Genomic DNA, 18436 nt, shown 5'->3' with positions numbered 1-18436 from the left:
GGGGCCCACAGGCACAGCCCCACCAAGGTTTTCACTGTCTGCACAGCAGACAGTGAAAAGCGCGATGAGTGCAGCTGCACCTGTTGCAAGGCCGCAACACCGCCGGCTCCATTAGGAGCCGGCTCCAATGTTACGGCTGACATCCCCGCTGGGCCGGCGGGGATATCATAATGCGGCCGGTGGGATTGCGGCCACATAGGCGGCCGCTCAGCGGTAAAACCTTGGTTGTAATGAGGGCCTTAATGTTTATTTCTCACCACCACACCCCCCAACGATCCACCACCCCATCCGCGCCCTGCGAGCCGCTCCTGCTACCAGGACATGTAAAACTTAAAACTATGTGCTATACCTTTTGGTTACGTAACACCCTGCCCTATGGACTACCTACAGCCTAGCTTAGGAATGACTTACATGTAATAAAAGGGGAGTTTAAGGCTTGGCAAGGGGTTTTAAATGTAAAGTCAAAGTGGCATTGAGACTGCACACACTGGCTCTGTATTGGCAGACCTGAGACATGCTTAAAGGGCTACTTAAGTGGGTGGCACAATCAATGCTGCAGGTCCTCTAGTAGTATTTAATTTACAGGCCCTGGGTTTATGGTATACCACTTTACAAGGGACCTACAAGTAAATTAAATAGGCTAATTGTGTATACACCAATGTCACCATGTTGAGGGGAAAAGTGCTTGCACTTTAGCACTGGTCAGCAGTGGTAAAGTGCTCTCTTTGCTAAGGCCAACAAAAAGATACAGCAAAAATATGAGGGAAGCAGGCAAAAAGTTTGGGGGAAGGTCGCCCTAAGGCTGATGGGTCTAATGGGCACCTTGATGTGACTCTTCACCTACAAATCCACTAGAGAACAGCAAATCACCCACAAACCAAACTATAATGTTACCTGCATCCAGGAGAACAACATGCAACCCTAAGACACACTTGCACTCTCCAGTAAAACATACATTTACACTAACAAGCACTAATTAACATTTGCACCCCTTATCCCACATAACATCCTGGGTACATGTTCTTCCAAACAGTGTCAGTCCCCATCCTACCCTGTGGCACCACCAGCTTTTCAGGAGTAACACTAGCCCAAAACAAAACAGAGATTGTACTCTCAGACACACTTCTGTAACACTTTCACATCCAGCATCATTTACTTTATCCATGTCAAATTTGCCTTGAGTGGGTCTTCCCCCATGAAAAAAGACATGCTTCTCCTGCATGACTACTACCTTATGTGTGATTATTTCATCATGAACATTATTTACGCTAATGAATAATATTTATCTGTGAGCTCCACTTACCGGGGATAACACTAATGAAACGTGAAGAGATGTAAACACCTCATTGGTATAAAATTTCTTCATTAACATTATTTTAACAATACCAAACAAACCTTGCTCCATAAAAATGCTTATTCTGTTCCTTGATGAGTAACACTTACACATCCCTCTGTAATAATGCTCACATCCTGAGTGATACTAAGGCCCATAATTTGTCACTCCCTCCTGAGTAACATTTACAACTGATAATACTTACTGGTAGTAAGTAATACATGTGTGCTAAAACAATACATGCACCTTCCAAGTAACAATTAAATTACTTTGACAACTTCCATAAACTCTTGGAAGTACTGCATCCTTTAGCAGCTCGACACGTCTCAAGTAACTTACCAAGTATCTTCCACTCGTCCTAGATAGCACTTTCCTTCCAGTAACACTCACCCTTCACACACCATTCACTGTACATGTCAGGTTATGGACACTTCATCAGTGCCCTGTGGCTTCTATATCTCACATCAGTAACCTCACTTCGTCAGAACCTCGCTTCAGCACTTCCTCGATGCATCAGTGCTTTGCTGCATCGCTGCCTCATTGCACCACTACATGAGTGCATGACTGCATCAATGTGTTGCTGGGCGGGTGTCACTCTGCACCAGTGCATCTCTGTATCTGTCCCTCATTGCACCTCTGCCTCCCTGCATCAGTATCTGACTGCATCACTTCCCCGTTGCACCGTACCACCCTGCCACAGTGCTTCACCTCATGAATCCTTCAGTGCACCACTTCCTCACAGCTTCAGTGCTTGAGTCACCACTATGTTGCTGCACTGGTTTCACGGGGCACCATTGCTTCACTGCATCAATCCTTGTTTGCACCATTGTCTCACAGCTTCATTGTCTGACTCATCAAAGTATTGCTGAACTGGTGTCACATCGCACCAGTGCTTCACTACATCAGTCGTGCATTGCACCATTACCTCACAGCTTCAGTGCCGGAGTCATCACTGCGTCACTGCACTGGTTTCACATGGCAACAGTGCTTAACTGCATCAATCCTTCATTGCACCATTTCCTTACAGCTTAATTTCCTGAACAACCCCTCGAAGTGTCGCTCAACTGGGGTCACATCGCACCAGTGCTTCACTGCTTCAGCCCGTCATTGCACCATTGACGCACAGCATCAATGCTAGACCCCATAACTATATTGCGGCTCCGGGATTCACTCTGTATTAGTACTTTGCTTCATAAATCCCTCACTACACAGCTGCCTCACTGCTTCAGAACCTGGCGGCATCTCTCAATCAGTACACCAATGTCACACTGCATCTTTCCCTCATAGAACCATAACTTCACTGGTTCAGAGCCCAACTGCATCCCTTGGTTGGTACTCCGGTACAAGGGAATAGCCAGAAAATTAAAATACCCCATCTTTGAACCAAAGCTCTTATGGATTCAAGGAAGCAAAGCAAGTCATTGTGACCCTCCCCAGAAGAGCTTGCTTGGCTCTTCCATCCATGCATTTATTCATTCATTTTTTTATTCTTCCATCCACCCACTGATACCCACCATTTCACCTTTACATTCTCTCATCCGTTCAGTCTTTCATCCAACATTTAGGGAGTCATTACCGACCGCCAGGGGTAATGTGGTGTCCGTACCGCCAACAGGCTGGCGGTACGGAGACCCGTATTATGACCGCGGCGGTAGCGCCGCAGTCGCACCGCCGGGGCCGGCGGTTTCCCGCCGTTTTAGCCCCGGCGATGATAATCCGCCAGGGCAGCGCTGCCCTGGGGATGATGACCCCCCTACCGCCAGCCTGTTTCTGGCGGTTTGCACCGCCAGGAAGAGGCTGGCGGTAAGGGGAGTCCTGGGGCCCCTAGGGGCCCCTGCACTGCCCATGCCACTGGCATGGGCAGTGCAGGGGCCCCCTAACAGGGCCCCGTGCAGCTTTTCACTGTCTGCATAGCAGACAGTGAAAAGCGCGACGGGTGCAACTGCACCTGTCGCACGGCCGCAACACCGCCGGTGCGGCCGCATCCCTGCTGGGCCGGAGGGCGTAAACTAGGTTTGCGCCCACCGGCCCAGCGGGGATGATGTAGTGGGCACCGCGGGAATGCGGCTGCATTGGCGGCCGCATGGCGGTTACAGCTTGCCGCCAATGTTGTAATGACCCCCTTAATCTGTTACTATTCCATCCCTACGTCTACTCATCCATTTCCATACCTATTCCTCTATCTTCAAACCTGTCCTTCAAATATATCCATCCTTTCATTCAATCATCCTTCCTTTCACTTATTCATTTTCCCTTTTATTCATCTGTCCATCCATTCTTTCAGTCATCAATCCACCCATCCTCTTGCTCATTCACCCTCCCTTTCACTCATCCGACCATCCATCCGTTCTTGAACTCAGCCATCCATCCTTTCACTCGTCCATCTACCTTTCAACCCATCCATCCATCCACCCATACACCCTTTCACTCTTCCATTCACCCTTTCACTCATCTATCCATCCTGTCACTCACGCATCGATCCAGCCTTTCACTCATCCATCTGTCCACCCTTTCATTCAGCCATCCATCTACTCTCCCCTTCATTCATATATCAGTTCTTTCACTCATCCATCCTTACATCCATCCTTCACTCATCCATCCATTCTTACATTCATCCTTTCATTCACCCTTTCACGCAATCCGTTGATCCATCCATCCTTCCACTCATGGAGCCATCATTTACATTTCACTCACTGATCCATCCTTTCACTCACTCATCCATCCTTTCTCTCATCATCCATCCATCCATCAACCATCCATCCACTCTTTCACTCATCCATCCATCTGCTTATGCATCCATCTAGCCTTCCTCCCTTTCACTCATCCATTCTTACTTCCATTATTTCACTCATCCATCCATTTATCCATCCATCTGTTGACTCATCCACCAATCCATCCTTTCATCCACTGAGCCTTCCAATCAATTCATCTATCCATCCATCCATTTACCCTTTCGCTCATCATCCATCCTTTCCCTCACTCATTGATTCTTTCTTTCTATATCCATTCATCCTTTCACACATCCCTTTATTCATCCATCCTTCCTGCCTTTCACACATCCATCATTACATCCATTTTTTCACTCATGAATCTGTTCATCTGTCCATCCACCCCATCACTCACCTGCTATTTCACTCACTCGTCCACCCTGCCATCCTTCCTTGCACTCATTCACCTTCCTACTCTTTTCCATTAATTATGAGCTTTTGGCCACTGAGTTGCAGACAAAAGATGCCCATCAAAAACGCCACCCCAATGTAGCCGCTAAAGCGGGGGTGGGGGGGGGGAGGGGGGTGACAACGCCCCTGCACCATTATCACACTACACCTTTGTCCCACTGCATCTTTCCCTCATAGAACCATAACTTCACTGCTGCCTGCCTGGCTGACGGCGTCTCTGAGTCTCTGCATCGCTGGCACGCTTCACCAGTGCCTTGGCTCTCTGTCCCTCCAGTTCCCAGCTCTGTCAGCGACGCGTTGCCTGCCCATTCTCTCACCGCGTCATTGCGTCTTTAATCACTCGCCCTGTTATGCGTGTACTTCTTTGACCACTGATAAAGGATTTGCGCACTATATAATTTGTCGATTCTCCTGACTAGGCACTTCGATGGTAAAGTAGTACTAAAAATTCACACTGTTCGGGCACTACACTAGTGGGAACAACACGTTACTTAACTATGACTAAGCTGCAGGGAAGACCTGCCGGTGACTGTGGGTATATAGGCGTGCGTTACCTGCTACTTTCCATCGTGACTGGGTCAGAGGTCACCTCTCGCTGGGCCAAGTACGGCTGGCTTCCATAACAAGACAGGGTGCAAGGGAGGAACCTCCTCTCCACAGAGGCGAGACACACCTGGCTCTGCTGTTACTGAATTCCCCTAAATCGGTGTGTAAGAACTAACTTTGCCGAGCGAAGCCCACGGAGCTTCTGTTGCAGCGGCCCTGACCTTCCGGGGGCACAGAGTCCGCAGTGACATGCGATCCAGGCGGTATAAATACATCTCGGCATCAGAGCAGCCCTCCCCGGAGGACCAGGCCGTGGTTCCAATGCACAGGAACTGCGTGGCCCATGGACGCAGGCTAGTAGGTCGACCCATGCAGGCCCTCTGGCTCCAGAGACAGGCCTAGTAGTGACAACGTCCCAGTCCTCGACAGACCTTTGGTGTCCAAACCCCTCGATTCATCCATTCTTTTTAAATTCCAACACAACAGCTGCATGCAATTTTATCTTACACAAAGATGAACAATCTAAATCATAAATATATGGTGTAAATTAACCTCCACTGGAAAATGTATATGCACAGAGAAGAAAAACACAACATTTCTGTGGAGTCACATTTTAGATGTATGCTGAGCATTTGCTGGGCACACAGTTTCGTCCAAGCAATGTAGAGTTGTCAAAGCGCTATAAATGAAATAGAGTTAAAATGAAGGCAGAAGAGACAAAGACATGCAGATCGTAAGAGAGAAATACCGAGACAGAAAGGTAGCAACGGGTAACCAGAAGCATGCAGAGAGAAACTTTGTGTAACCATGCTAATATTTTGGAGTCTAACAATAAGAGAGCATTTTACATTAGCGGGCTCTCTCTGTTCATATCAGATGGGTGCCTTGGCTGCTAGGACTATACCCGCAGGAGAAGTCCTAGGGCACGGCTACATCCATATGAAAGAGCTTTCAAAATATATATTTTTTTGCATACAGGGCAAAATGTGACTGGCATCATCATGTCTTTGCCTGTGGGTGACTGAAAATTGAAATTCTTCCTTCAAATTAGCTTCAGTGTCAAAAACCACAAATGGCCTAAAGATGATGAAGACTTCAGGTCAATTGCGGTAGCAGGAGCCTGAGCTATTGAGGTAAGAGGCTGTCCGCCGGAGATCTCAAAAAGTCTCTTAAAACAGATTATTGATACACATCAGTAATGTTTAAAGGCACAATGGAGGATATCAATTAAAAAGAAAGAGTAAAGTGATGTTTCTCGACGATAACTTCTGAGTCTCACTCTTAAAGCGTACTGAAGAGGAGAAGGCATGATGTTCCTCCTATCCTAACAGGTAGCATTAACAGCTGATAAAACAGCACTTAACCATCAGATCTGGTCGTCATTTCTCTTCTAATCTTCTAATGGTGAGGGACATGCTTTGCTCAGGGACATTATTTCTTAACAGAGGACCTTAGCATCTCACAGCTAGTAGACAAGTTGCATCCCATGTTGAGAGGACCCTGTTGAGGCTAAGCATGCCATCCACGATGTCTCACAAAACAAAATAGAGCATATTGCTGGAAATATGGGGATGATATTTTGAGCTGTAAGAAAATCTATCCCTACTTAGGTAGACTCCTATGCCAAAGCCTAGATGCAAAACACAACATTGCACATATATGTTCGAAGGCTTTAAGTCATAGTAGAGCAATAAATACACTCTGTAAGGCAGTTGGAAAAATTAATTGTAAACTTGGTATAAAGATATACGTATAGCCAAAATTCTGCCTATACTGTCCTACGGAATAGGCTGTCCTACTGAATAGATCATATCCCCACACAAACATTGGCCCTTATTTTATATCATATTCCCACACAAACATTGGCCTTTATTTTTTTTTCTGTAGCACCTTGCATATCAGTTCAGGTTCTCCAATTAGACTTGGGAATTTGAAGCGCCAATGTTTTATTTTGTGCCTCCATAGTGCCTTGGGGGTATAATTTAAATTACAGAGCAGGATTAAGGTAGTTTTTAAAGGAAGAATGTTTTTTGGATTAAAAAAACGATGAATGTCTTCAATGATAATCTATATTAACCTTTATCCATCCTGGAAATACCTTATAGTCACATATTAGCCAGGAAATATAGTCCTCTAAGACATGTTTTAAAGAGACTAATTCCTCTGATTAGTTAGAATCTGGATAAACTGTGCTCTTCTTCATTCAAAAACGATGATGTTATTGCAAGCACATCACTATTGAGCAAGAAGCAACTATATTTGTTATTGCCTGTTGATCACAACATTAGAAGACCTGTATTCAAGCTAAGAGTGGGCAAATTGTCCACTGCAGTAGTTTTAGAAGCTTGCAGTGGGATTCTTGCCGAACTCCATATTTGTCCTTCGTGTAACAATGGAATACAAAACCCTGACCATGTCTTCTTTAGGTGTTCAGAGCTTGTATACATTCGTGCTAAATTCAAAGATCCCATTTTACCTATTCGCGAGTGTACAATGTAGAGGATATCTTGGCTCTAATGTTATGATCAAATAAAGAAAAACGATATCTTCACACAAACATTGGCCTTTATTTAACAAAAAAACAGAGGGGGCATCAGCACTAATTTTATGACCAGCTATATACCCACAAAAAGTGTGGATTTTTAAACATGTTTTATAAGTATTTTCTAGGTCATAAGTTTGCACTTATTAAGCATTGCACATAGAAAGAGATCTTTTGCAGTTCTCATTGGTTTATGATTATTTTATTGCTCCCAGCAGGGCACTAAATCAATAAAGATTTTTTACCTTGAATTTTAACATATTTGTGTTAACTGGACATTTGATGTAAAGGCATTCCTTTGAGGCCTGCAGTATCTCCTGAGCCAGAAATGCAGTGACAGATTGGAATTTGAGACAGTTGGGGCTTTGAGGATTTGAGTGACTGAATATTTTCGCTGAATTATACAGGTTTAAGGGTCTTTCGAGGTGCATCTTGTTGTAACATAGGTTAAAGCTCAGCTTCAAAGCCTATCCATAATACTGTAGTATCAGTTTTATCTTCTGTTAATTTATCAAAAAATACCAATTGCTATGGAATTCTGTGGAGTATACAGGAGACTCCATAAGCAAATATTTCCTTTTACTTTAAGAGAATTTGACTCCTACCTTCTTTCCAATCGCACTAAACAACGGAAGGCCTGATGCCAAAACGATTTTAGCTGTTATTATTAAATCTCCGTGGTGGTAAAACAGTGCTTCGCGCAAACACCTTTACCTCCATTTTATGAAAGCAGATTAGTGGAGGTGGAATTAGGTGGCAAGAATTTTTGAAAGAGGCGTGACTTATCTTTTGAATTAGCATGATGGAGAGTGTTTAAAAACCTCATTATGAGCACCTGTAACTTTTGCTGTGGAAGAAAATGTTGACACATACAATGTGTTATTGCTGAATCGCAGTTACCTTTGTTTCTTTGCTGTAAGGAGCCACGAAAGAGTGTTTATTATTCTCCTACTGACTATAATCAGGATTGGCTCGAGCTCCCGTTTCTTTGCGCCAGCAGTGTGAACAACAAGTTATTTATCCCAATATTTCTCGGAATTAAGAAAGCACAGCTCAGAAATACTGGGGTAGGCCGCGTGTATCACAGTACCAGGTAATGTATCCTGTGTCAACCGACAGACCTCGTGGGAGAGTCAGCACTGTACATGAGCAGTGCTTGTTATTAAGACGTGCTACCTTCCAGGAATAACCCTGCTCACATGCCCCACACCCGGGAAGGTTATTCTCACACTACACGGGTGGTATTTATGAGCAGGACGCACGGCGTGTTCCAAGGGAAGCTTTCCTCGTGAGCCCAGGCATGCCATGAGAAGTGGCACGTACACAAACTGCGCGGCGTGGGAGCACCAGGGTCGTACTCTTCAGGCCTTGCTGGGATGGGGCTGACACACTCCACGGTACGAAGCAGTCACCCGTGAGTCCGTGCTTTCTGAATGGAGGCCAAGGAAAGAATAGAACGCTCATATTTTCCCACTACAGCCTTCATACATTATGCAGCGGGACTGATTGCTGCAAATGATCTTCCCACTCGAAAAGCACGTTGCAGGACATGTATAATTTTGTTTAAGTACTTGATGCGTATTTTACATAGCGCCATAATGTTGACGTTTATTCCTTTACTTTTCACTATATGTTAATTATCGCCCTCATGGGACCTCGTGTCGCGATTGAAACGCGAACATGCCTGCAGGGATTCGGACCTATGACCAGCCTGCTTCACACAGCTGTTTCCTGCAGCAGGTGCGTTACCTCACCAAGTTTTTCTTCATTGAGGAGTGGAGAGCTCCAGCAGGAAGCATTCTTACTTGGGCATTAGTGCTGCATCCAGAGGAATTTTTCGCCTAGTGTGGAGGGAGGCCAGGGTTTCACTGGCTTGTCTATTAGTATTGACATGTGCAGGTTAGCAAACCCCACTTAAGCAACCGAAGCTAAAAAGGATGCGGTCAAAACCAGCATTTGCAATGCAACGGGTCTCGCGTTTGCTCGTGTTAGAGCTGATAGCGTTGAAAACTCCTAACCGGACTTTTCACTCGTAATGAACCTATCAGCAAAAGTGCAATTATGTACGTTACCGGAAAAAGTGCAATTAACTGTGTAACAGGGTCGATATTATGTAAAGCGCTTGCCTTCTGCTAAGCGAGATCGCGCTTGGAAAATAGAGAAAAAGTAGTCCACGACACGGACGAAAACAGCAAGCCTTGCATGTTTTCTGTACTTGGTCGATGCGCTCGAGGAGGGCTATCCACCAGAAAAGGCATGATGTAAGCATGCCTTCAACTAATTAAATCCAGCAGATTCTAACAGGCAAGCCCACGAGCCAATGAAAGACACTGATGTGACGTGGACAGGGCTCCGAGCCCTGTTCAATTCCTAAAGCGTCTCGCTTAGCGAAACGCATGCGCAAGCGCATGCGACGCAGGCTCGACCCTAATGAAGAAGAAAAACCACTACCATTTTTTTTTTACTTCAAACGCTCTAATGAGAACCTTCAGTACCTTTATAAAAGTGCTGAAAAATATTTTGTTCTGTTTCTGTTGTAAAAATAAAAGCCCCAAAATAATACATTTCCCATTGTTCACAGCTCTAAATCCTGAACATTAGAGGCAAATCTCAACAATGGCGTAGCACTCACAGTGGGGTCATGGCAACATGGGAGTACATGAACCCAAAAACCCCCAAACCATCACTGTATAATACATATATTTTGCAATCAGTTAATATTATAAGAAATGCCATAACGTGACCTGCAGAGTTGTTCAAAGCTGCTAGCTTACTGAAATCCCTAAAACTGTGTGTCTGTTTGTCACACTTAATCATCCACCACATTGCTATATTTTTGGGTCCCTTAACACGATAACCACATTTCAGTGGTCATCACGCATGACATGAAAACGCTTGCCACAAATGACAAAAACAAATATATCATCCTTCCAGCCACACACCCTACACAACGTAGTGTACTACACATGAAGGCAAGCGTTTCAGAGCCCCACTTCGGGGTAGCAAGAACTATATAAATGCTGCAATACAATAAAACTTGAAATTCACACAAGTTAAAGAACAGTTTCCAGCACTTCAGTTGCCTTCTACACATTAACATAACTCCTAGCTTAATATTACCTTACCCCTCAGTCACATTGCTAGCAATCTTTAAATGGCTAGACAAAGGATATATTGCAATATGACTGATTTTGTCAAGTAACATAACGTTGTTGCTTCTTTCTGTAAGCGCAGCCCAAATTTTATAAGAAGGGTAACAAGCCATCTTTGCATGCAACATCCGGTAATGGGGCGAAAACAACATAAAAACTCTTAATTTTTTCAATAACCTCTATATTACAAGTACCGTTAACACACTCTTTTGCTTTTCATCTTTGATTGTAGGTGTCCGATTGAAATATGGAAGTAAATTCTATTACTAAGGTAAAGGGGAGTTACAGGGCTAAGGTTATATAGGAAAACAGAGTGAGCCTTTTTAGCATTAATACATCACTCTTGATTACTGATTTGCAATCTTTGTTTCTGTAAGCCAGCTGTTCCAGAACTGTGGATGGGTCACAAATATATTTTGGTGGGTGAAGAAAGTCAAGCAATGAATAAAGATGCCTTTAAATCCTCTGTTTATTTTGTGACATTTGCTGGTACATCAAAGACAAAGGTCAAACATCAGGCTATGTCTTCTGGCAAATTGTTACTTATTCTTTTAACATGGGAATTGGTATTTACCCTTCTTTCTCTAACTACAAAGTAAGAGGAGTTTTTAAGGAGCATTATGTGACACTCTTGCTGGAATACAGAGATTATGAAAGGATGCTTTTGCAACTAAATGCAAATACCTGTAAATGAACTGTGTGCTTTCAGCAGTTAGGAAAGCAAAAATGAAGCACACCATTATTGTAATTCTAAAGTATGCTGAAAACAAATATTTTAATGGGATAATAATAAATCAAGACACCTTACTTGGTGATGAACAAATTATAAATATTCTCCAAAACCTGATTTAATTTCTACACATTTTTACTTGTGTGCTATATTGTGTGGTCAATACAACTGTATGTCTGTGCGTATTTAGTGATCATTTCATTGGCAAATGTGCTGTCTCTAAATGACAATACGCTACTGCACAATACTTTAGTTACATTAAAAAATCATCCCACCTCATGTTCTTTAAAGGTGGGTGGGTCGCAAATGTTTGTCATGTTGAAAATTGGGACATGATTCTAAAACTTTTAAGAAGCACTGTTCTTAGCCAATGAGTAGTCTTATTGACTAAGGAATTAGCTCCTTCGTTTACACTGGCAGTCAGCTGTGATACTCCTATTGGATAGACATTATTTCTGGCATCCTTGGCATAGTCTCTCCTCTCTTTTTTTGCCTCTGCTTCCCATGTTTTGACTGTGTGCTGGATAGTGTTTTTGCTTGTTTTGGTACTCTGGGCACTTTACCACTGCTGACCAGTGCTAAAGTGCACGTTCTCCCTGTGTAAATTGTATGTGTAATTGGCTTTTCTTGACTGGCATATTTGATTTACTAGTAAGTCCCTCTGAAAGTGTACTAGAGGTGCCCAGGGCCTGTACATCAAATGCTACTAGTGGGCCTGCAGCACTAATTGTGTCACTCACATGAGTAGCCCTGTAAACATGGCTCAGACCTGCCACTGGAGTGTCTGTGTGTGCAGGTTTAAACTGCCAATTCAACCTGGCAAGTGTAACCACTTGCCAGGCCTAAACCTTCCCTTTTTGAACATGTAAGGCACCCCTAGGGTAGGCTCTAGGTAGCCCCATGGGCAGGGTGCAGTGTATGTTATAGGTAAGACACATGCTGGTGTGTTTTTACATGTCCTAACAGTGAAATACTGCCAACTTTGGTTTTCACTGTTGCAAGGCCCATCAGTCTTATAGATTAACAGGGGGACTGCCCTTTAATATCTTTTAAGTGCAGTTTCCCTTTGGGAGCAGATAGAGATATGGAGTTTTGGTTCTCTGAACTACCATTTTAAAAATACATCCTTTCTTAAAGAAGGTTTTTAGATTGTTGGTTTAAAAATGCCTCTTTTAGAAAATGGGCATTTTCTTGCTTAAACCATTCTGTGACTCTGCCTTCTTGTGTATTCCCTGTTTGGGTCAGAGTGACAGTTGGGCTGTTTGTGAATCTCCACTAGACAGTGACACAAAGGGAGCTGGGGTGTAGCTTGAATATCCTGATGGGCCATTTGGGCTAGAGTGGGGGGGTTGGTCATTTACACCAGAATGGGCTGGATTGAGCTTGTCTCCTGTTTTGAAGTCTCAGGGCCATCAAAGACTTCCTCTGCCAGCACTTGGACTCCCTGCTGAGACTCCTGCCCTGCTAAGTGGTGCCCTATCCAGTCCCTGAGCCCTTGAAAGGAAAAGCTGGTAGAACCAAAGTGGAAATCCATGCACAGGAGCTGTGCGGGGAAAAATCCGGCACATCACCTGTAACACGGCTGTAAAAACAACGCACCTCCTGCATCACGGCTGAGAAATCGATGCAACACCTGCATCACAGGTGGGAAATTGACGCATCACCTGCATCACAGCTGGAAAACAATGCAACACCTGCTGGCGGCTGCTGAAAACGATACAACCCCCACGCAGCGTGGTTCTCCATCACCGTGTGTCCAGATTTCACACACAACATCGCTGGGCATCAAGCTTAACGTGAACCTGCCCGGATCTGAGGTGCCCATCCGGAAATCGACGCATCACTCTCTTTCGGAGAGAAAAATGATGCATTGCCTACCCGACCAGAGAAAAAACAACACACGGCCTCACTTGGTAGTATGGAATTGACACATCGCTGACTTTTCCGACACACGCTTGCCTGTGCGGCTTTATTTTTGACGCAAACCAGGTACTTTGTGTAACAACAACTTTTCCATTGTTTTCTATGGAGTAAGATTCTTTATTTTTAAAAATTGATAACTTTACTTGTGTATGTTAGATTTTTGTTGTTCTGGTCTTGTTTGATTTAGATAAATATTGACTATTTTTCTAAACGGGTGTGATGTCCATTATTTGGTGTTTTCACTTTATTACTGTGTGTGTTGGTACAAATACTTTACACGTTGCCTTTGGGATAAGCCTGACTGCTTGTGCCAAGCTACCAAGTGGGCGAGCAGGGGTTATCCAAGTGTGTATCTACTCTACCCTGACTTGAGTGAGGGTCCCTGCTTGGACAGAGTCCAAACAACCCCATTTCTAACACGTCACCTGTAACAACTAAATAGACATATTATTACTTCATCAGTAGTACCTAATGTCATGTGACTATTATGACATGGTATATTTATTTCCCTGGGGCCATTCCCATCCGCATTCTGCACACTATTGATGCTGTATCAATAGGAATATAGCATACTTTATTATTACTCTTATTACTCTCTATTAATACTCTTATTACTCTCTATTATTATTCTCACAATTTTCTTGCAGAACACACTTGATAGAATATGTTATCTAGCATGCTTCATTGGCTTGATTTTCTGATTTAGCTTTCTGTACAACTTCTATTTTGTGTTTGATTGTTTTTTCACCAGCACGATTGATTGCTGATTCCATCTCTATAATTCTTCTATTTGTTCAGATTAACAGATACATTTGCCGTTTCTTCCTTGTTCAGGTTTTGTTTCCAGGGAAAAACACAGCCTATGCCTTTCATTTCTCCATTTTACTTAAAACAATTCCAATGGTAACATTTTTCTCATGAATAATTAAAACTCATTTATGCATACATGGTTGAAACAAAAAGGGATGTTGACAGGCCCCAGAGGACACACTGACTGTAAACCCTAATGCTTGTGATAGAGCCCTTACTTCAAAATCTCCCAAGCAACAGCTCTTGGAAGGGTTGCTCAGCCAAGCCTCATCAGGCCTCTGATGGGTCATGGATTGGCCCACTATTGGCCCAGGCTGCACCTGGGCATACCTGCGCAATGAAGGAAAGCACCCAAAAAAGTGGTGTCTGTGGTGGACATGGCCCACCACATATAAGGGACTCAGAACCTCTGAGTCAACTCACTGTCGCAAGGGTGTCTATCCTCTCCTTCTCCTTCTTCCATCAACACTCTTAGTGGAGGTAAGTCCCCAAAGATGTAGTGTCCATAGTGAGTGGGGCCTACCACACCAGAGGAACTGTACACCTCTGAGTCCCCGCGCTGTCCAGAGTGCAGCCTCCCTTTCCTGATTCTTGCATCCCATGCAGTGTGTGAAAGTGTCCAAAGCAGTAGTGTACGCCGTGGGCATGGTCCGCTGCATGGGAGGGACACTGGAGATCTGAGTCATCTTATTGTCCAGAGGGCATCCTTCGTCTCCTGTTGCCTTAATTGGCAACATTTTAAAAACCAGACGCACATTTCAGGATGTGAGTCAGCCTGACCCTCAACAGTGGGTTTGAGGGATGTAGCAGGGAGGGAGAATTGTCCACCAAAGAAATGCTAGAAATATTTGACCAAACAATAAATATTACATTACATTTGTCAAATCTATTGGCTAATAAGAAACAGGATCTACAGACAATTCTGAAAGACAGCCAATTAAATCATACAATACTTAGGGGTCTGCCACAGTACATAGGGGCTATATTTCGTCAATACAGAAAATCATGTTTGTATGTAAAAAGAAATGCAAAAAATATAGGTGCTTGGAAGAAGCAGTGTCAGCCTGACACAGCAAGCACCACTGAGTAAATGCGCATACACTATACAATGCCACAGGAATATCTCCAGTTTGAAATTCTGTGCTAAAATACTGGGCTGCTCACAATGTTTGTGTCGTTTTCAATATGCAACAAAATACACCAGCCTACCAGGGTCCCGCTCACATGTACCAGAATAATGCTCAAAATGGCAACTTGCCAGGTGAGATAAGTGTTGATCAAAAAGCCATTGATGAAAGGAGACACTGCACTGTGCCAATGACCTTCTGAGTGTCCTAGGGTTGATGTTGAGGGTGCTTGGAATAATGCACTTTATTGGATTGACGGGAGCAGGGCACAAATACTTGCTGTATACTCTAGGTATAAATTAATACTGTGACACGACAGTCCACTTTTACCCAGTATAAAACAAATAGTGCAGTGGCAGTTTCTACTTGCCCATTTATATCAAACTAATGTTGTTTTACCGTTCCGGGGCTGGAATTTTATGTGGCAAATTAATTTATCCCCTTTGTTGTGGGCTGCATCCATTGAGTTTATTAGACTAACACATCTGGCAGGTCTGACTTGTAGGTTAAAAGACCGATTCTGGAGATATTGTTTGTGATGTTATGAAGCGAAGTAGCTACCCTCGCATAACAGTTTGCATGTCTTATCATAGGACAGTTCAGACTGAGTTAAAGCTGAGGTGCAAACTGAAACCAGTGCAGCTTCTATTACACTGTATCAAACACCTAGGTTACATGTAACACTGGTACAAGCTCAACAGAAGCAGGCATGTAGGAAAAAGCTAGCTTAATTACCAAAAACTCAACCCCTGTGAAAACTGCACTTTGTTGTGTATGGAGATGTTCCCTTACATTGAGGTGTCTATTGTATTTCGCTGGACACAGCTACATTTGTAAAAAAAAGTAGTGTCCTTGAGAAGTAAGTCGGAGCCCTTCCCAACCTTCTTCCCATGTAGACCCATCAGTATGCAGATGAATGCAGATGCAGTTGAGTATCCTGTGTTGTGGGTGTCTGGAGGGAATGACCAAGTGTGGCTGTCACCCAGCCCAGATCAGACATGCATTGGCGATAGGCTGTAAACACACAGGGCAGCGAGAGCAGAGAAATGCCCATTTTCTAAAAGTGGCATTTTTAAAACAGTAATAATAAACCCGACTTTACCAGTAAAGAGGATTTATCCTGATCATTCCAATGACACTAAACATGATGCAGCTACTCCTCTCAGATCAGGAACTACAGCTTAAAAGTACTTTAAGGAATCCCCAATGCTGGAATTGAGAGGGACAGGCCTCACAGGAATAAAAAATGACTTTGGGAGTTTTTCATTACTAGGACATGAAAAACGTAAAAGTATATGTCATGCCTTTTGCTTATTTAGCACCCTGCCCTATGGGCTTCCTAGAAAAGGGGAGTTTAAGACTTGGCAGAGGTTCTGAATTCCAAGATGGGGTGGCAGGGAGACTGCACACATAGGCCCTGCAGTGGGAGGCCTGAGACATGTTTACAGCGCTACCTAAGTGGGTGGCACACCCAGTGCTGCAGGCCCACTAGTAGCATTTTGTTTATAAGCCCTGGGTATATGGCATATCACTTTACAAGGGACTTACATGTGATTTTAGTATGCCAATTGTAGAAACACCAATGTTACCATGTTTTAGGGGAGAAGCGCATGCACTTTAGCACTGGTTAGCAGTGATAAAGTGCTCAGAGCCCTAAGGCCAACAGAAAGTTAGAGCAACAAATCAGGAGGTAAAGGCAAAAAGTCTGAGGTAAGACCACTTTAAGGATGCCAGGTCTAACACTAACCATCACACTGCTACAAGTGTGAGAATTCACACTGTTTGAGCCCTCCAAAACTATAACAATGGCTTGGGTGTCAGGTGTTAGTTGTTTTTAATGTATATTGAATTAATAAACAACTGTTTTTCTGCGCATCTTTAAATTTCACAATCAGCGCCACCATGTGGCAGCTGTCATAAGTGCCGATGTTGGACATTAAGTGCTGGTGCCAAGCACTGGAAACCAGCTTCTCAAATTAAGCACTGACTGGACATATAAAATAACTCAAATATCACGTTTGTGGAACAGACTTATTGAGCTGTGATGGATGACAACCTGTTATGTGACACTTTGTGGAATGCCTTGCAACCAATCGGTCTGCAATTCTGCAGTGAAATTAGTCAGCCCTTTTACACTGCAGAATTGCACCAACACAGCAACTCAAGATGGGGGTACATATACAGGACATTCACAGTCCTGAGCTTGACCATTTGATGTTCATGGAAGAAAGGATCCTTTGAAATGAGATAAAGGGTACATTTGTTTGTTGGACATTTTCTGCTTGGAGGGCATAACTGTACTGAGAATAGATGACAGGGCATTAATCCATGTGGCACATTACCTCACAACTCAGCTGCATTAGTGATAGATTACAAGGTCATATTTTCAGCAGATCTATGGCAATTTGAGCTGTTCGTTCAAAATGTATAATCAATAGGCACCAAGAGGCAGATTTAAGGGCCCCTAGCGCCACCGGAGCATCACTTTTTGTGATGCTCCCGGGGCGCTAACCACTAATCCATATTTACAAGGAGGTGTAACGCCACTTTTTTAGCTTTACACGTCCTTGTAAATATGGGCCCCTCTGACTCAGTTTTCCGGGGCGTGCAATGGGTGTTGCAGTGGGTATTCAACCGCAACACCCATTGCTTTTGATGCTGCCCCAGATTTACGAGTAATTATAAACCTGTGGCAGCGCCAAAAACTAACGCCACCCCAGGGGTGGCTTTAGCATGGTAAAATGAGGAGGAATGCTTTTATTCCTCCTCGTTTTTTGCATTTTCCATGTTTACTGCATTCTGCAACAGACATAGAAAGATAGAAAGAGCAAAATGCCAAGGATGATTGTTTATGTGAAGGAAGGTGTCCCTTCCTACACATAAACAATCATATTAAAATTATGCTATGGTACTTCTATGTGTGCTACATTTTGTAGCACATATAGAAGTGCCAAATCGCCATTATAGATTGTTTAAGTACAGGAAGGGACACCTTCCTGCACATAAACACTGTATCCCCTCAACGCAGACACATTTGCGTTATGGTGTAACGATGCTTGCGTTGGCGGAGGCAGCTTAATTCAGGGCCGGTACA

The 18436-nt window shown here is 43.7% G+C and overlaps 1 protein-coding gene across 2 annotated transcripts in view; it reads right to left on the bottom strand.

The window, feature by feature from the left end:
- The window catches only part of NOS3 (nitric oxide synthase 3), a 780913-nt gene that overhangs the window by 720671 nt on the left and 41806 nt on the right, over nucleotides 1-18436 (bottom strand). The window contains exon 1 of one of the 2 annotated variants that reach the window (XM_069210764.1): nucleotides 5067-5166. The exons of the other annotated variant lie outside the window; for it this stretch is intronic. Within the exon in view, the coding sequence (XP_069066865.1) occupies nucleotides 5067-5080 (14 nt within the window). The 5' untranslated portion in view covers nucleotides 5081-5166. Of the gene's footprint in view, nucleotides 1-5066; nucleotides 5167-18436 lie in introns of those variants that run through there. 2 annotated transcript variants of the gene reach the window in all.

The sequence above is a fragment of the Pleurodeles waltl genome, chromosome 10, assembly GCF_031143425.1.
Source record: "Pleurodeles waltl isolate 20211129_DDA chromosome 10, aPleWal1.hap1.20221129, whole genome shotgun sequence".
Classification (NCBI taxonomy): domain Eukaryota; kingdom Metazoa; phylum Chordata; class Amphibia; order Caudata; family Salamandridae; genus Pleurodeles; species Pleurodeles waltl.
The sequence above is the reverse complement of the archived record's forward strand: the minus strand, read 5'-3'. Positions and strand labels throughout refer to the sequence as shown.